Source organism: Physeter macrocephalus, chromosome 11 (genome assembly GCF_002837175.3).
Source record: "Physeter macrocephalus isolate SW-GA chromosome 11, ASM283717v5, whole genome shotgun sequence".
NCBI lineage: Eukaryota > Metazoa > Chordata > Mammalia > Artiodactyla > Physeteridae > Physeter > Physeter macrocephalus.
Window position 1 is genome coordinate 145,285,448 of NC_041224.1, and position 18,763 is coordinate 145,304,210.

The 18,763-nt window shown below is 37.3% G+C and overlaps 1 protein-coding gene across 8 annotated transcripts in view; it reads left to right on the forward strand.

Moving 5' to 3' along the window:
• SYNE2 (spectrin repeat containing nuclear envelope protein 2) overlaps window positions 1-18,763 on the forward strand; it is a 326,063-nt gene that overhangs the window by 84,116 nt on the left and 223,184 nt on the right. For all 8 annotated transcript variants that reach the window (XM_024133495.2, XM_024133470.2, XM_024133489.2 and 5 more), the window contains exons 8-11: window positions 4,595-4,791; window positions 10,691-10,791; window positions 12,537-12,638; window positions 14,691-14,828. In XM_024133495.2, coding sequence (XP_023989263.1) covers window positions 4,595-4,791; window positions 10,691-10,791; window positions 12,537-12,638; window positions 14,691-14,828 — 538 coding nt within the window. The remainder of the gene's footprint in view (window positions 1-4,594; window positions 4,792-10,690; window positions 10,792-12,536; window positions 12,639-14,690; window positions 14,829-18,763) is intronic.

Consider the following 18,763-nt stretch of genomic DNA (forward strand, 5'->3'; position numbering starts at 1 on the left):
TATGCATCTGGAAGGTGGATTTAGATTCAGAAAGTTTTGCCATACTAGAAGCCCTTTAAAAGTCGGGACTCTATCTTAGTTGACTGTGTATTCCCTTAATTGTAGCCTAATATGTATTCTTGGTAGGTGCTCCATAAATGTGTTGAGTGGATGAATGAAAAATGAGTGAATGAGTAGCCAATTCATAAAATTATCCCGTGGAACTCTATATCTATAGGGCTGCATGAAAGACCATGGTCCCCATTGTTTAGAAACTCGTAGCTCAATTAGGAAACAAAGAAACAAGAGAGTAGGTGTTTTTAAAAAAGGAGATGATAAAGGGAAGTTAATGCTTATAATTTTTTTTTTTTTTAGTTTTTTTATTATTAATTGTCATTGGAGTATGGTTGCTTTACAATGTTGTGTTAGCCTCCAATGCACAGCAAAATGAATCAGCCATACACATGTAGTTATGCCCTCCCTTTTGGACTTCCCTCCCATTTAGGTTACCACAGTGCACTAGGTAGAGTTCCCTGTGCTATACAGTATATTCCCATCAGTTGTCTATTTTATACATAGTGTCAATAATGTATATGTGTCAATCCCAGTCTCCCAGTTCCTCCCACTATAATTTCTTTTTTACATAGGAAAATGTTTTCTGCTCTTGGGATACATTTACTTTTTCAATTTAGCCAACTGCTTGGATGGAGTTTAGGAAAATAAAGAATTAGGATGCAGGAGATCCACCACAAAAAGACCTATAGAGTTCAAAAGGCGTTCTTTGTCACATCATAGCATTGTTCAGATAAACAGAGGCATAAAAATGTTGCTAAGCCCTCTTGAATGTTGGGCTTCTGAGTAACTGCTTCCTAATGAAAGGCTAAGACGTTAATTTCTGCCTTACCTTTCTGTAGTTGTCATTCATCCTCTGTATTCTGTGAGGGGACACAAATATACATGCATATCTTACAGGTTTTAAGTATATTAAATGAACTTTTTCTTGAATTTCCTGGAGATAATTTTACTTCAGTTTCCTAAATTTTTAAAATCCAAAATATAGCATGTGTGAAAAGCATTATTACACCATATTCAGATTTGTTTCATTTATGCTTAAATAAGCTTCAAACCCTTTCAAAATCCATATATTTTACCAAGGTTTACCTTTTCCCCATGTCCGCCCTTATTTTTCAAATATAGAGCTTATGCTAAGCGTATTAAGATGTAGTAGGTAATTCTTAAGTATTTCATCAGGAGTTTATTCTAGTTTTGGCTATCATTGGTGGTGTTACTGGGTGACTTTTGTTTGAATATTCTGTGATTCTCTAGGGCTCAGATGTAAGGCTATGTTGTAAGAAATATGTGGTATTTTTTTTTATTTCTGAAGGAGATGAATTGGGCCCCCATTTGTGATGTCTGTGTGAGCCTAGATCCTGCCAGTCACTCTGGAGCCAGCCCCGCCCTCTCCAAGGCCCGGCAGCAGCACGTTCTGTGTGGCACTTCTTTTGGCCCCTCAGGGCAGAGCTGAGTTCCCAGCCTGGTGCTGTATGGAACACGGTGCCTCCTGGTCGGCCCTGAGCCGGCTCTGGCCCCCTTAGTGCTCTGGCGGGTCTGGCCCCGCTCTCAGCCCCACCACCACCCCTGTAGCCATCAATTTAGTTGAGTACTTACAAGCGCACGCTGAAGCTGGAATACCAGGTTTTGAGTTCTGGCTCCCAGCACTTTCTAACTGGTAACCTTAGACACTTAATCTTGTTGTGTTCAAGTTTCCTTAATCATAAAACGTGGACAATACTAACTCTTACTTCATAGGGTTATTATGTGCATTACAAGAATTGTGTTTTTTTAAAAAAACATTTGCAACAGTTTCTGGACACAACGGGCACCATATAAGTGTTTGTTAAACGACACGAAAATCACTGCCTACTATGTAGTTTGTCATAATCATAGTTTAGGCTTTTTTCCTAAGGGATCCAGGAAAGCCCAGGTCATCTGAAGCAGATTATTTCTTGAGTAGCTTTTATCATGTATACTTAAGTTAGTCCATTGAATTTCCTTGTGTTTTTATGGGATATTAAAGGAAACTATAGTTGTTCTCGAATATTTCCCACACTTTGTAGGCAACTATATGCTTTTACAAAATCTTCAGTGATCTCTTGTTGAACACAAATTGAGTAGTTTGAGATATGTATGTTAAGCATCTTTTTATATCAGGCACTGTTTGCAGGGTGGGTGAGTCTAGCATGATGGGCAAGAAAGAAAGGGCCCCTGTTCTCAAGGGGCTTGCACCCTAGTGCGAGAGGCACATGAATAAATGTGATAATTATAGTTGGCTGTAAAGTTAGGAAGCACTTATGATATGGTTGAGAATGTCAAGGATAGGAAGAGGGTGCCCTTATCGTGGGTGGTCATGGAGTGCCTTTCTTTTTTAAAAAAATTTTATTGAAATATAGTTGATTTACAATGTTGTGTTAGTTTCAGATGTACAGCAAAGTAATTCAGCTATGCATATATATATAAATATGTATATTCTTTTTTTACATTCTCTTCCATTATAGGTTACTACAAGATATTGAGTATATAGTTCCCTGTGCTATACAGTAGGTCCTTGTTGGTTATCTACTTTACATATAGTAGTGTGTACGCCTTTCTGAGGAGGAGACCTTTGAGCTGAGACCTGAAGGAGAAGGCTTTAGGTGTATGAATCTCTGGGAGAAAGGGTGTCCAGGCAGAAGGATTAAAAAGGCTGTGGAGAAGCAGAAATGAAGCCAGTGTTACTGCATGTTGGAAGGTGGAGATATTGAATAATATCCTCTGAACTGAGAAGGAACTTTAAGGCTGAAGAATGAAACAGGCAACTCCATAAAGTGCAGTTATGAAATTTATTGTGGGTAACTTACAGGCAGGATCAGGCAGACAAGGATCCCGAGGCATTCAGAGCTGCACTCCATGCCCTCAACAGGGGTACAGGGAGGGCTTCCCTGGTGGCGCAGTGGTTGAGAGTCCGCCTGCCGATGCAGGGGACACGGGTTCGTGCCCCGGTCCGGGAGGATCCCACATGCCGCGGAGCGGCTGGGTCCGTGAGCCACGGCCGCTGAGCCTGCGTGTCCGGAGCCTGTGCTCCGCAACGGGAGAGGCCACAACAGTGAGAGGCCCGCATACCACACACACACAAAAAAGGGGGTACAGGGAGATTTAAAAGGGCCAAAGCTAAAACTGAATCTGACTATGAAGGGAGAAGTATGTCTGCACCAACAGGAACCAGGGGTTTTTCCTCTCCCTGGGGTCTCATGACCATTAACCATCTGTGTCAGCAAAAGGCATTCTTGCAGTTTTCATATCAGATGAAGGCAAGGGTAGAAGTTGATGGGGAACTTATCTGGCTTGGGCACATTCCTTGTGAGCAGGCTAAAGCTCGGTCATGCAGAGAGAACAGGGGGGTAGGGCTGCGGGCCTAAGATGGAGCTGACAAAATGGAGTCAGTGTGGTCTAGCCACATACTGCAACATTGTAAGAGAGGGGAGATGTAAAGGTGGGAGAGGTAAGCAGGAGCCAAAGCTTGTCTGGCCTTGTGGGCCAGAGAGTGAGATGTTATTCTAAATATAATGACAAGCTATGATGGGTTTTTTAAAAATAATTTTTTTATTGTGATAAAATATATATAATAAAATTTACCACTTTAACAGTTTTTAAGAGTACCGTTCAGTGACATTAAGTACATTCACAGTTGTATAACCATCACTGCTCTCTGTCTGCAGAACTTTTTTCATCTCGCAAAACTGAAACTCTGCATCTGTTTAACACTTCCCCTCCCTCCTTCCCCTCAGCCTTCCCCTGGCCACCAGAGGTCTACTTTCTTTATCAGTGAATTTCACTCTGTTTGGTACCTTAGGAGAGTGTAATCATATAACATTTGTCCATTTGTGACTGGCTTATTTCATTTAGCATAAAATCTTTAAGTTTCATCCATGTTGTAGCATATCTCAGAATTTCCTTACTTTTTAGGGCTGAATGGTATTTTATTGTATGAACACACCACATTTTGTTTTTGCATTCATTCCTGATGACCGGTTCTAAGCAGAGGAGTGACAAGGTCTATCTATCCAATGAGCTATTGGCCACTGACTTGGCACAATGTATCATTTAATTGTTTCCAGTGAGAAATAAAATTAGTCCCTCTAGTGAAAGGAATTTAACAATTTGTAGAGGCCCAGCTTAGTCTTGAGCCAACAGATTGCTGAATGAAGAGCATTAAACTCGAGTGAGAATTGTCACGTGAAGGGCTTGTAAGACAGATTTCAGGCGCATTTCCAGAGTGTGATTCAGTGGACCTGGGGTTGGGCCTGAGAATTTGCATTTCGAGCACCTACAGCCACGTGACACTGCTGCTGCCGGGGCCAGGCTTTGAGAAGCAGTGCTCTGCAGCATCGTGAGCCTCATCACACTTGGCATTTTACTTTAATTTGACCCCATGGTTCAAATAAAATATTTTCCTAGAAGGATTGATTCGATTTTTGTGATTGGCAGAAATTAGTTTTAATTCCTGTTGAATAGAGTGGCGGTGCTTTGATATAGTCTTTTAGATAGTGTTTATCGTGTTTTTATTCTTTTGTCATAGGTTTGAGTCTGTCAGTGTGACAGATTTTAAGGCAAGCTGGAGAAATGGGATGGCTTTTTTGGCTGTCATTCATGCCTTGCGACCAGACCTGATCGACATGAAGAGTGTGAAGCATAGATCCAACAGAGACAATCTGAAAGAGGCCTTCAGAATTGCAGAACGAGAATTAAAAATCCCCAAAATGCTGGAACCAGAAGGTAAAGAAGCTTCTTTCTTTGTAAAACAATGTCCAGTGTGAAGTGGATTTGAAAACAGTACCCACATATGAGCAAACATAACAGCATTATATTTTAGTCCTGAAGGGTTTAACTTTAAACTCTTTATTAAGTTTCATGAAATTAAGAATTCCCGCCAGTTAGTTAACCTCAGTAATTGCAGGGAGGACGTCACAGCTGAAACCAAACGATGCTGTTTTGGGGAATAATTTTGAGTCTTTGTCTTAATTTTCTTTTATTGTGTTCTATATTTCATCCTCCTTGATTCTATTATTCTTTTCTAAAATATCTCAAGTAAGATATCTCTTTGAGTGGTTTATATATGTCCCCTTTCCTATTCCCTTCCCCTAGTTAAAGCTGAACCTCTATGAGGACAGAAAATGCTTTTTCTTTCTCTCTCTATGGCTGGCTCAGCTTTGCCATTGATTGTGCTAAATCAGTTTTATTGGATTGTTAGGGACCTCCCTGGTGGTCCAGTGGTTAAGACTGTGCGCTTCCAATGGGTGCAGGTTTGATCCCTTGTTGGGGAACTAAGATCCCGCGTGCTGCACGCAGTGGCCAAAATAATAATAATAATTTTGTTGGATTGTTAGCAACATTAGCAAAATCCTAAATACTGGCTATATTCAAAGAGATAATTATCAGGTTATACTTTAACTTCATAAAATTAAGATTTAAATAATTCAATTCTTCTGGAAAAGAACTTTACTTTGGATTGTGTTGTTTCATAATTTACCCAAAGCTTGTTAAAAAAAAACCCCCAAACCCAGTAAGGTCATAAAAAAGGCATGTAGGATTAGTGAAAGTTATAAGGAACTAACAGGTCAAGAGATACAAATTCTAGTCTCTGCTCTACAACAGGGGTGTGTGGGTCAATGTTTAATGTTAGGCTCTCTGAAACAGTGTGTGTATGTACATATACATGTCTATTGTAAATTTTACAAACATAAATGATGTGTAGCACACAGTTTACAAATAATAATAAAATATATGATACACTTTATTATATCTTCCATATAGCCCCCAACTGCTTTTGTTGATTTTTGCCAAACTCTTCTATCAATCTGTAGCCAACTTAAGGTTGCAGTTGCTGAACCAGTGCAGTTCTGACATGAGTGTTGGTGGATAACTTCCTTTGCATTAATGAGTAAGTGTAACAGCAAAGAGGTATGTCAGAGCTGCACTTGTTCTTCAGTGATGTGAATGACTTCTTTGCTGGGAGAATACTGGAAGAATTCGATTTTTGTTCCATTCACAATTTGACAGCTATAGACAGGACATACTTTTAAGATTAACCTGCATTGTTGACAATATCTCCATCCTTTTCTTGGCACTCAACAAAACAGCAAATCAAGCCCTCATCTGCTGATTTTCTGTGGTATAAATCTTGCCACCAATGTGAAGTCACTGAATACATTGGGAAAATATGCACAGTAGCACACCATTATATATTATTTCTATCATACAGATACAATAGACATAACCTTAGAGGTGTGGATAGTAGTAAAATGCAGTGAAATACTTGGGAAGTGATGAGTTTTAAGTATTTATTACCTTTGTTTTAATATAATTTATGTAATTGTGCATTTATAGAATTTAAATTTTAATGCTATGTTAAATTTTCAGCAGTTTCATAATTCAGTTGTTAAACAATCAGCTCTCTCAAGCTGGTGTGAGCACACCACTGACTGAGTGACTGTGGCTTTGTCACTTAACCTTTCTGGTTTTAAATAGCTGTATTGAGATATAATTCACATACCATACAGTTTACCCATTTAACTGTATAATTGAATGGTTTTTAGTATATTCACAAAATTTTGCAACCATCATCATAATCAAATTTAGAACATTTTCATCACCCCGCAGAATAAACCCCGAGCCCATTAGCAGTCCCTCCCCATTCCCCCCATCCCCCATCCCCCCACACAGCCCTAGGCAACCACTAATCTACTTTCTGTCTCTATAGATTTGCCAAGTCTGGAAATTTAACATGAACTGAATCATACAATATGTGGTCTTTTGTGACTGGCTTATTTTTTTAAATTTATTTTATAAATTTATTTATTTACCTTTGGCTGCGTTGGGTCTTTGTTGCTGCACGCGGGCTTTCTCTGGTTGTGTGAGCGGGGGCTGCTCTTCATTGTGGTGCGCGGGCTTACCACTGCGGTTGCTTCTCTTTGTTGCAGAGCACGGGATCTAGGCACACGGGCTTCAGTATTTGTGGCACGCGGGCTCAGTAGTTGTGGCGCATGGGCTTAGTTGTTCCACAGCATGTGGGATCTTCCCAGACCAGGGTTCGATCCCACGTCCCCTGCAATGGCAGGTGGATTCTTAACCACTGCACCACCAGTGAAGTCCCTGGCTTCTTTAAATTAGCAGACTGTTCAAAGTTCATCCATGTTGCAGCATTTATTGTTAAAAATAATAACAAAAATTTTTTATTTTTAGATATACTTTATTTTTTAGGACAGTTTTAGATTTATAGGAAAATTGGGAAGACAGTACAGTAGGTTCCCAAATACCCCACACCCAATTTTCCCTATTGTTAGCATCTTACATTAATACAGTATATTTGTTACAATTAATTAACCAGTATTGATATAATAAAGGCAATACTCTATTCACATTTTCTTTGTTTTCCCCTAATGCCCTTTTTCTCTTCAGGATCCCTTCCAGGATACATTACATCTAGTCATCATGTCTCCTTGGGCTCCTCTTGACTGTGACAATTTCTCAGACCTTTTTTTGTTTGTTTTTGATGACTTGACAGTTTTGAGGATTACTGGTCAGGTATTTTGTAGATGCTGGAATTTGTGTTATGCTTTTTCTCTTAATGCCAACTTGACATCACTGTTGATGTTGACGTTGATTGCCTGGCTGAGATAGTGTTTGTCAGGTTTCCCCACTGTGAAGTTACTCTTTGTTTCCCCCCTTTCCATGCTGTACTCTTTGGAGGGAAGTCACTACGCACACTTAGGAGCTCACTCTCCTTGAGGGCAGGTTAGCTACATAAATTGTTTGGAATTCTGCACAGGAGATTTGTCTGTTCTCCTCCATTTATTTACTTATCCAACTATTTATTTGTTTATCTAATCAGTGTAGATTCATGGAATTTTTTTTATACTTTGGGTTGTAATCCAATGCTACTTTGTTTATTTTATTGCTCAAATTAAAAAAAAATTTTTTTATACCTCCGAGTTTTGGCCATTGAGAGCTCTTTCAGTCGGCTCCTGTGCTCCTTTGACATATCCTCAGTGTGGGGTTGGCTTGTTTGTTTTGGCACTACAAGATGCTCCAGGCTCATCTTGTATACTTCCTACTGTAGTCTTGGATCAACCATTCCTCCAAGGAGCCCTGGTTCCTTTTACTGGAGAATGGTATTAGAAACCAAGATCTGGGTGCTAGGTGTGCTTGTTGCTACTGGTTTCTAGCCTTTTTGGACCTCAGTTGTTTTTATAAGAGTTAATTATGTGATATTCCCAAGTTCACAGTTAGCCTAATGATTCCATGTTTCTGTATATCAGGTTTGTCATTAGTTTGGCTTCATGTTGCTTGTTAATAATTCTGCTTGTTTAAGTTTCCCCCATCTCTTTGTTTTTTCTCCCTCCTTCCCGCCCGCCTTTTTTTTTTTGTCCCAAAAGGAAAGAACCTTTTTGTCTTTTCATTATCTTTTCAAAATTCTTCATTCCCCCCCGCCGTGCTTTGCTCTATTCCCTATTTCTGTGTTTTCTTTTAATACTTCTTTCATTGTGATTCACCAAGTCTTTATTATTAGTGTAAACTATTTTCTCTATTTTAGTATGTGAAAATAACTAGGCAACTAGTTATTTCAGACAATTTAATGAAAACAAATTTCCACTTTATAAATGATTGCCCATAATTCATTTTACATAGCTTAAATAATAGCTCAAAAACATGAAATACATGATGATTTTTTTTTCTTTTTTTTTTTTTTTTTTGGCGGTACGCGGGCCTCTCACTGTTGTGGACTCTCCCGTTGCGGAGCATAGGCTGTGGACACACAGGCTCAGCGGCCATGGCTTACGGGCCCAGGCTCTCCGCGGCATGTGGGATCTTCCCAGACTGGGGCACGAACCCGTGTACCCTGCATTGGCAGGCAGACTCTCAACCACTGCACCACCAGGGAAGCCCTGATGATTTTTTTTTTTAAAGAGAGGGGGGACCTTTTTTTTTTAGTTTTTATTTTTTTAATTAATTAATTTATTTGGCAGCGTCAGGTCTTAGTTGCGGCACGCGGGATCTTCGTTGTGGCATACAGGATCTTTTATTGCAGTGTGCGGGCTTCTCTCTAGTTGCCATGAGCGGGCTCTAGAGCACGCAGGCTTAGTAGTTGTGGGGTGCACGGGCTCGGTTGCCCCGAGGCATGTGGGATCTTAGTTCACCGATCGGGGATTGAACCTGCATCCCCTGCATTGGAAGGCATATTCGTAACCACTGGACCACCAGGGAAGTCCCCATCATGATTATTTATGCAAACCAAATACCACAGTCATACTTGAATAAAGGAATTATCTTTTGACACAATTTTGTTAACACATTTAATCATTATGCATAGCCTCATATACAATGAGGAAATTTAAAAGAGAGGTATCCAGCTAAGCCAGTATCATTATTTTATGTATCTCTTGATATTTATACTTTTTTCAATGAAAGATAGAATAACTTAACTGTTAGGGATCCTTTCTTTATTGAATCCTGACTCCCAGCTCTTTATTGATGTGTTTAATATGCTTACTGCCTTGGATTTTATCATTTGGTTATAGATTAGATTCAATTCCTCCCTCAACTGACTTAGAGCACTCCCTGGGCCCAGTAAACCTGCTTGCTAAAGCATGCATAGTGTGTTGTATTTGTTTATTTGTTATTCTCCTAACTGTGAGCTCCTCAAGGGGCAGATAATGTCTTAAGGCATCTAGCATCTACTCAAGGGTCTAGCATCTACTCAAGGGTCTAGCATCTACTTGCTGAATGAAGGGATGAAACATAAGCCCATAAGGGCAAGGACTGAGTCTTACATATCCTGCTTGTGACCTGCCTTTGTTGGCTCTCTATAAATACGTGTTGAATTGAATTTAACAGAATTAATAAATAAACACAGATTTCCTTGTCAGTATCGTCATTCGTTGTTTTGGTGGCGTAGCAAAAGACATCCCCAAATTATGTGTTCATTTTGTCTGTAACATAATGATAATCTCTTTTTTGTGATTTTGTGATCTACTTAGTTTATTATATGCCTGGAGAAGTTCTGTACTGAATGAATTTATAATATTTTAAACTTTGTTTAAATCAGCATTTTCCAAATTTATTTCACCATGGGCTCTTATAATGCAAAACAAAGATTGGTCCATAGAAGGCTCTCAGTAAATGTATTTGCTCCACAAATGAATGAATAAAATCTTGTGGATGTCTTGAACAAATCTTCTATACAACATATACTTTTGGAAATGCTTTACTGCACAAATGCTAAGACCAATGTGTCAGGAGTGGATTCCACTTGCTCTATGTTTCTGCATTCCTGGAGGACTTTCTGCACTGTGTCACCAGAAAGAGGAAGGCTTACCTTTCTCCTATCCACCCTCCCTAACTACTCATGCCCTCATACATACAACATGTACAGTGACATTTTATTATTAGGGAACTGAGGCTGTGCAATACTCCTGCCAGGATTCAACCCAGCTCCATCTTACTCTAGATCTAAGCTATTAACCACTGCATAACCTTGGTGCAAGGGTGAGTGAGGAGAGATTGCTTGGCTGGTTCACTACTTTGGTTCATTTCAAGTTAATTTCAATACTGTTCTTGAGTATTAATTATAGTAAATCACACCTATAGCTGATTGATAGTGTGGCGTATCTTGCAGATGTGGATGTTGTTAATCCTGATGAAAAGTCAATCATGACCTATGTGGCACAGTTTCTGCAGTATTCAAAGAATGCACCTGGGACTGGAGATAAAGCCCAGGTATGTCTTTATAAGTACAAATCAAGCTCATTTTTTTTATACCCTACTAATAGTTTAATTTTTAGCATCGAGGCATAATTTGCACACAGAACTTAAATGTACAGTTCAATGAGTTTTGGCAAATGCATACACCATATAACCATACTTTAATCATGATATAAAACATTTCTATTACCCAGATTGTTCCATTGTGCCTCTCTTCTGTCTGTACTCCTCCACCTGAAGCAACCAATATTCCAATTTCCTTCACTATAGATTAGTTTTACTTGTTTTTTTAAAGTTAAAAGTGGTAGTTTATTAAACTTTGTTGAATTATCTAAAACAGCATTTAGATACGTATTATATAGGACAAATTAAGTTTAGCAGGCTTTTAAAAAAGTCTAGAGATACCGGATTTTTGTCTGTTGGATTTTTATCAGCTTTATTGAGATACAATTCATATACTGTAAATTAAATCATTTAAAATTTACGATTCAATGGTTTTTAGTATGTTTACATAGTTGTGCAACCATCATCACAATCTAATTTTAGCATATTTCCATTTTACCTGTTCTTTAGCTTAGTATAAATGGAATCATATAATCCATATAAACAGAAGCATTGTGTTCCACTCTTAATCCTTGTTTGTTGAGATACTGTTGAACTACCATCAGACTGCCATTTGTTTATTCAATTTTTTCCTTTGACTTTCAGTCAGTTACACAAAATATTGTGGGTGGAAATTTCTTAAAAATCACTGAGCTGAAAATAAGCATTTTTTCTGCATCTATAAAGATAAATGAGTGCTGTGAGTTTAGTAAAATGTTTTTGAATATTATTTTAAAATTTAAACTACTTCCTCAGACATGTAAACATGTAGTCATATTATCACATTTGCTTTGACATAAAATTTAGGCCTATGTTTTTCCAACTGTTATGTTTGAGGCATCAAGCCAGATTGTTGCTGACTCTGGAAGAGAGACTCAAGCTGAGACACGGGTTTATAATGCACTTCACTTATTTCTGACCTGCTGAGGAGCTCCTCTTTTCTAATTAATTTTCTTATAAAAAAAAAAACTAAAAATTCAACTGTCCATGAAATCAGTTGCAAAAATATATAGAAAGCATTGTTGCTTAATAGAAAGAGAAAAGTAAAGGAAGGTTAAAGGAGAATGGAAATAAGATGCAATTTCTTTTGCTTTATCCTCCACCAGTAAAATTTGCCTCCAAATGTGTGCAAGCTTACCACCTAAACAAGAATCTAAAGAAGAAATAATTGTTGCCCAATTCCATAGGATAGCTTAACCAAAGCTTTTAGTAGTGTTATTTTTAGGATCTTTAAATTGTTCAAGATATTTTTGATGTCAGTATATTTAGTAGATGTAAACATCTGTTAACCCATGTTTAGATTTATTGGAAAGCAGTATTCTGAAATGCCTACTATAAATAAATAATTTAGAATAATGTTCTCTAAAATTGAAGAATAATGAAAGTGGATGAGCCAAAAAAATAGGGGCTTGCTTGCTCTGTTTCTTTAGCTCTGTTTCTTTCTTTAGTTTCTTTAGTTTTATTTAGATGGTAGTTTCAATCCATTTTAAAATTTAAGGTGTTACATGAACAGGCAAAATTCCTCTTTGGCACAATGGGTCATTGGTGTGTAGTGATTACAACATTTCACTGATGTTTGAAGTTGTTAATTTTATTGTTTAAAAATATCGCAAAGTATATTTAGGCTAGAGTTTTAAATGTGTGTGTGTGAATTACAGGGAAAGGTGAAAGATGCTATGGTCTGGTTAACTCTGCAAGAGAAAAAGCTACAGAAAATGCTAGCGGATTCAGAAAATGAGACCTACTGTAAGAAGTATGAAGTAAGTATGACTTTAAACAGTAATTTATTTGTAGTTTACTCTTGGGGAAGAGTAGGATGTTTTTAGAAAAAAACTTTCAGAGTTAATTGTTTAAATACTAAATTAACTCCAAGTTTTAGTGTTGAGTTCGAAGGACCGAGCTTCTCAAATTTTAATATGCATAGGAATCACCTGGGGAATCTTGTTAAAATGCAGATTCTAACTCAGTAGTTCTGGGATGGGGCCTGAGATTCTACATTTCCCACAAGCTCCCAGATGGTGCTGATGCTGGTGGTCCTTAGAGAACTTTGAGTAGTAAGGTTTTAGAGTGGGGACTGGCAAACTGGTCTCTGGGCCCCAGCACCTGTTTTTGTAAATACATTGTTATTGGATACATTATCTTATGTATTATATATTATAATACACATTATATATGAGCCATGCCCATTAAAGTATTGTTTGTGGCTGCATTCTCACCACATTGTTGAATAGTTACAGCAGAGACCATATGGCCCACAAAGCCCAAGATGTTTGCTATCTTACTTATCTTATAGTACACGTTTTCCAATCCCAGGTCTAGAGCAGAACATGCTTTTCAGAATGAATATTGAAGGGAAAAAGATTAGGAAATCAGAAATGGAGCCATCCCAGAATTACAGTTCAGGGCTTCAACCAAAATGTCCTTTGGGAGTAATGACAACTGTTACTGTCACCAGGTATTGAACATTTGCTATATATCAGGCACCTGCTGACAAGCGTTTTACAGGTTACAACATCTTGCTGAGTATGGTATGGTTATTCCAGTTTTACGGATGAAGTGATTTATCTAAAGTTATATAGCTACTGAAAGGTAGAGGTGGGATTTGAATGAAGTCTAGATTCAAAGCCCTAGCTCTCTTTAGTCCTGATGCTTCTCCAGGGTAAGCAGTTATTCCCCCACCATTTTGAAAGAGACTATCAGGAACCAAAGTGAGGGCTCCACAGTCTTCTTTCTTAGAACCCAGTCTGTGCAACACTGTGCTCCTCACCTGGTCTCCATCCTGAATAAGGAGGAGATACACTCATGGGCCTACACAGCACTTAGCACTTCCAGACCTTCATCCCCCGCATCGGTTAAGAGAGGGAGTTGGATGAATCCAGTCTTTCCTACACTAACATTCGGTGGATTGTGTGACTTGCTCGCCACACCATTCTTTTAGGTTTGGAGCCGTCATGGAAGGAAGACATTCTCATCTTCCTTTTTTTCTGAACTGCATAGGCTTCTTGTGCTTTTTGCCTCTTAGCTCTGGCCTGAAATTTTTTTCATTGGCAAGGTGCTCAGCGTCCACAGGAAGTGCCTTGCTCTCACTTGTCTTTCATTTACTAATGTACCACAGATTCAGGTTTCTTAAATGAAAGCCTTTATGAAGTTATTTTAATTCTCAGAAAGAATCAAATTACTTATCCCTTAGTTTGTTCACAAAATTTAATTAGAAATGCGGCCAATAATTATGGGTAATCTTAAATAACAGTTATGGAATTGATGACTCAAACACCAGTATTTCACACAAATACAAACCAAGAAAAGCTTTATTTATTAAATTTTTGAGGGCAAAGACAAAGTATATTCTAAAGTTTGTATAAAATGACTTGGGAAGAATGGCTCAAGCTTAGTTAATCCTGGAAACTTCAAAAACCATTTATACATGATGACTGCTGTCATATAATTCTCACTTCTACTCATTCTTATTTTGTTGTGAACACATATTTGGGGAGGACAAACTCACATTTTCCATGGGGCATTATGATTTGTCCTCTAGAGCTGGGTGGCCTTGCTGCCCTATTCCAGTAGAAATCCAACCATAGTGACATGAGACGCAAGCTGTGACCTATGTCACTATGAGGGCACCCAGATCATGAGGGTGCACTGGAGAAAGAAACTGGATTGGTGAGAGGATCCTGAATTCAGGGAATTTTACCTTTATTTAAGGAAAAGTTTAAATATAACCTACAACTATTGACCTTCAAATAGCAAATTACATTTTATAAACTGGTTTAAACATTTCAGTCTTTAACATACCCTTCTAATTGTAGAGCCTGCTGTCCTTTTTGGAGTCATTCAATGAAGGAAAAACACCCTTTCTGGATGTCCTGTCGATAACAAGGAATCTAGATGAGCTGAATGAAGATCAGTTACAGTTGAGAGAAGCCTGGGATGGTCTCAACTGCCAGGTTACTGTGTTGTGTTGATTAGAACATTTTCATGGGGCGGCTTTGTTTGTTGGATGAGAACTTTAGACTTTCATGAGGAATTCTGTAAAAGACAGAGTAGATGCTTCATCAGAAAGTTGGGAGAGCGTTATATTTTCTCCATGATCTCATTTGGGTAGTGGTTGATATTGAAATAGGAATTTATAACATTCTGTTTAGAGAAATTGCAGGCTTATCTAAAGTTTTTATATTTGCCATCAATTCTTGGTTTGCCATAGTAGATTATCCATATTCTGATTGACCTGCAACCTGGACCAGTATCATGTATCACTATCAATAGATACTTGAAGTGGGTAGGGACAAACCCAGAGAGAATGTGTAATGATGAATGTGTGTATCTGAATATATCTGTATGATTTCAGTCGTTTTAAATTTATTGAGTCTTGTGTTATGGCCCAGGATAATATGGTGTGTGTGTGTGTATATATATATATATATACTATTTGTACTTGAACATGTATTCTGTAGTTATTGGATATAGTATTCTATAAATATCAATTAAGACAAGGTGGTTGGTAGCATTCAGATTATGTCTTGACTGACATTTTGTCTAGCTAGGTATTCTGTCAATTTCTGAGAGAGACCTATTAAAATCTGTAGAATCCTTCCTTTAATTTAGTCAAATTTTGTATCATGTATTTTAAGACTTTGTTATTGGGTGTGTACATTTATGATTGTTATGTCTTCGTGAATCAACACTTTTACCATTATGAAATATTCCTGTTTATCTCTGGGAAGACTATTTTTCTTCATGTCTACTTGATCTTATATCAGTATGATAATTGCATTCTTCCTGTGCTGACTGTGTGGCACATCTTTTTCCTTCATTTACTTTCAACCTATTTGAGTCTTTATATTTAAAGTGCATCTCTTACAGACAGCATATGGTCGGATCTTGCTTTATTATCCACTCTGATGATCTTTGCCTTTTCACTCGCGGGTTTAGACAGTTAATATTAAATGTAATTATTGTTATGGTTCGATGTGGATTTACCATCTTATGCTTTTTTTCTGTTTATTCCCTCTGTTTTTTGTATCTCTATTCTTTCTTTTCCTGCCTTGTTTTAGATTATGTTAATATTTTTAGAATTCCATTTTAATTTATCTATTGGCTTTTTGGCTCTGCCTCTTTCAAATTTTTACTGTGATTACAATGTACATTATAAAATTTTTATAGTCTACTTAAAGTTATACAACTTCTAAGTTATTGTACAACTTCTTATACTATGTGGAAGTCTTGCAATCAAATCTCTCATTGTTTAAGCTTAGTTGCTTTATATATAAATATATATATGACACAAACATATGTTTTAAAGTCCCCAAGACCATGTTATACATTTTTGCTCAAAACAGTCATGTATTTTAAAGAAATTAAGGAGAAAAATTAGTCTTTCATATCTATATAGCTATTTATCATTACCATTGTTCTTCGTTCCTCCCTAGAGATTTCAGTTTCCATCTGAACTCATTTCCATTCAGCTTGAAAAACTTCCTTTAACTTATCTTATAAGGCAGATCTGTGGATGGCAAAGTCTCTTAGTTTTCTTTGATGTCTAAATGTCTTTATTTTGCTTTCATTCTTTTTAAACATCTTTGTTGAGGTATAATTTACGTATCATAGAAATTGCTCATTTTAAATGGCTAATTAAATGACCTTTAGTGAATTTACAGAGTTACAACAGAGATTGTATAGTTTGTAAGTCAAAAATACTCTTTGGCCCTGGAAAAGTTTGCCAATTCTTGCTCAAGCCTCTTGGCCATCAAGAGCGACACAGTGTTTTCAGAATATATTTATCATACCATTTGTGTAGTGTGTTAAACACTAGCACTGTGGCTTAAAAGAGCCACCCTTTCAGTCCCTAATTTTGAAGAACTAGTGCAGCTTCAGAAATTTTCCCATCAAGTGGCAGTGCTCATTGCAATTTCAGCTCCTGTTCCGACCACAGTTTGACAAAACTGATCCCTGTGAAGGGCAGGAACTCTCTGTTATGAATCCTCAACAAAACAGAAGGAGAGGAAGAAATTATTGTCTGTATAGTTCAGGCTGTTCCAAGCCAAAAAGACCTGGTCTAATTTTGCTGCCTGTGATTTGGAAAAATCACCCAAAATAATGAGAAAAACAATTAAAAGAACTATTTTGCAAGATTAAGTGCTACAAATTGATAGTAGTTTGAAAATCCATTCCTTAGGTAGAGTGCTGCTCATTTTCTTGGTGTTGCAAAATGAAACTTATTAATTTTAAAGTCATCGGGTGTATAACAGTCAATACCATCCAGACAGATTCTGGTTCAATTGGTTGAGGACACAGATATCTCAAAGCATCTTAATAAATGATTTCATTTTAAGCCTGCTATAGGAAATAGCCACATTACGTTATTTTGACCTGACAAGATCTTATATAAATTTTCATCCAAATTCAAAGGTAATTTCCAACACTGAGAAAGTGTAGAACTAGTTTTCTACGTTAAGAGTGGAAAGAGAGGAATGAAAGGTAAACACCCCCTTCTATCTTTCCTCTTCCTACTGCTGCATAGAGTACAGCCCGCAGTCAGAAAGCCCACATTTGGTTTCTTGCAAAACATATACAGCTTTCTTTCAGTTGTGAAAAGAATAACAGCTGAGTGAGAGGTATCGTTCTTAGCTTCTCTTTTGCTCGGTCGTTTGCCAGTTTTCTGGTTTTTTTGTTAGTTTGTTTATTTTTTGGGAAACTCACAGATAATTCAGATATATATAATAAAAGCACATGCTAACTTGTTCATATTAAAATTCATAATAGTGAAAACATTTTTTCATTCTTTTCCGACTGGAGGCTTAATGGTATGTAGTTAATGATTTAGGAGTGTAGAGCTGTCTTTTGTCTTACGCCTTTTGAGAAAATAAACTTGCAAGGCAATTAAAGCAAAACAAAATTCTACATGGTGTCACTTATTTGTGGAATCTTAAAACAAAGTTAAACTCGTAGAAACAGAGTAGAAAAGTGGTTGTCCGGGACTGAGGGTGTGGAAAATAGGGGGAAGTTGGTTAACGGGAACAAACTTTCAGCTATAAGATGAATACGGTCTGAGGATATAATGTAAAACATGGTGACTATAGTGATAACACTGTATTATATCATTGAAATTTTCTAGAGAGTAAAACTTAAATGTACTTGCCCCCCCAAAAAGATAAATATGTGAAATGATAGATGTGTTAATTAACTAGATGGCGAGACTCCTTTTATGATGTAAATGTATATCAAATCACCATGATGTACACTTTAAATATCTTACAATTTTATTTATCAGTTATACCTCAATGCTAAAAAAAAAGCAAAACAAAATGCAAAAACTGTAATACTTAATGTTTCTAGTTTATAAATAGTTCCATTTGACTGCCTTAAAGGAGGCTAGCTTTGTCCTCATTTAACATCTTTGTACTTGGGTTGTTGGTTTAATGGGGCTTTTTCTGATACTTTGCTCTGCATATAGTGGGCACCCAATAAATGTTTTTCAATGAATTAATAATGAATCAAAGAACCCTATTCTTAAAAAATAACTTAATTTTGCCTAGTCTTTCCTCTAAAAGTGATTTAACTCTAAGAATAGTGACAACTCCTCTACTAGAACTATAATGGTAAGAGAGAATACAGACTTAAAACTTGTACTTTCATCATCAGTGTGGAGTCCTCCCCACTGGCTCTCTTATATTGCTGACCACGCTTTACTGTAACCGTGTCCTTGTCTGCTTCCTCCACTAGGTGGTTCAGGCAGGAACTGTGGCTATTATTTATCTGGTTGACCCTTAGATGTGGAGGGTTGTGTTAAACTTACTCTTGCCTTCATGACACATGGATCTGGGCAAGGCCCTACTCCTATTTTTATTCCTTTATTAAATTTTTTTTTTTTTTTTTTTTTTTT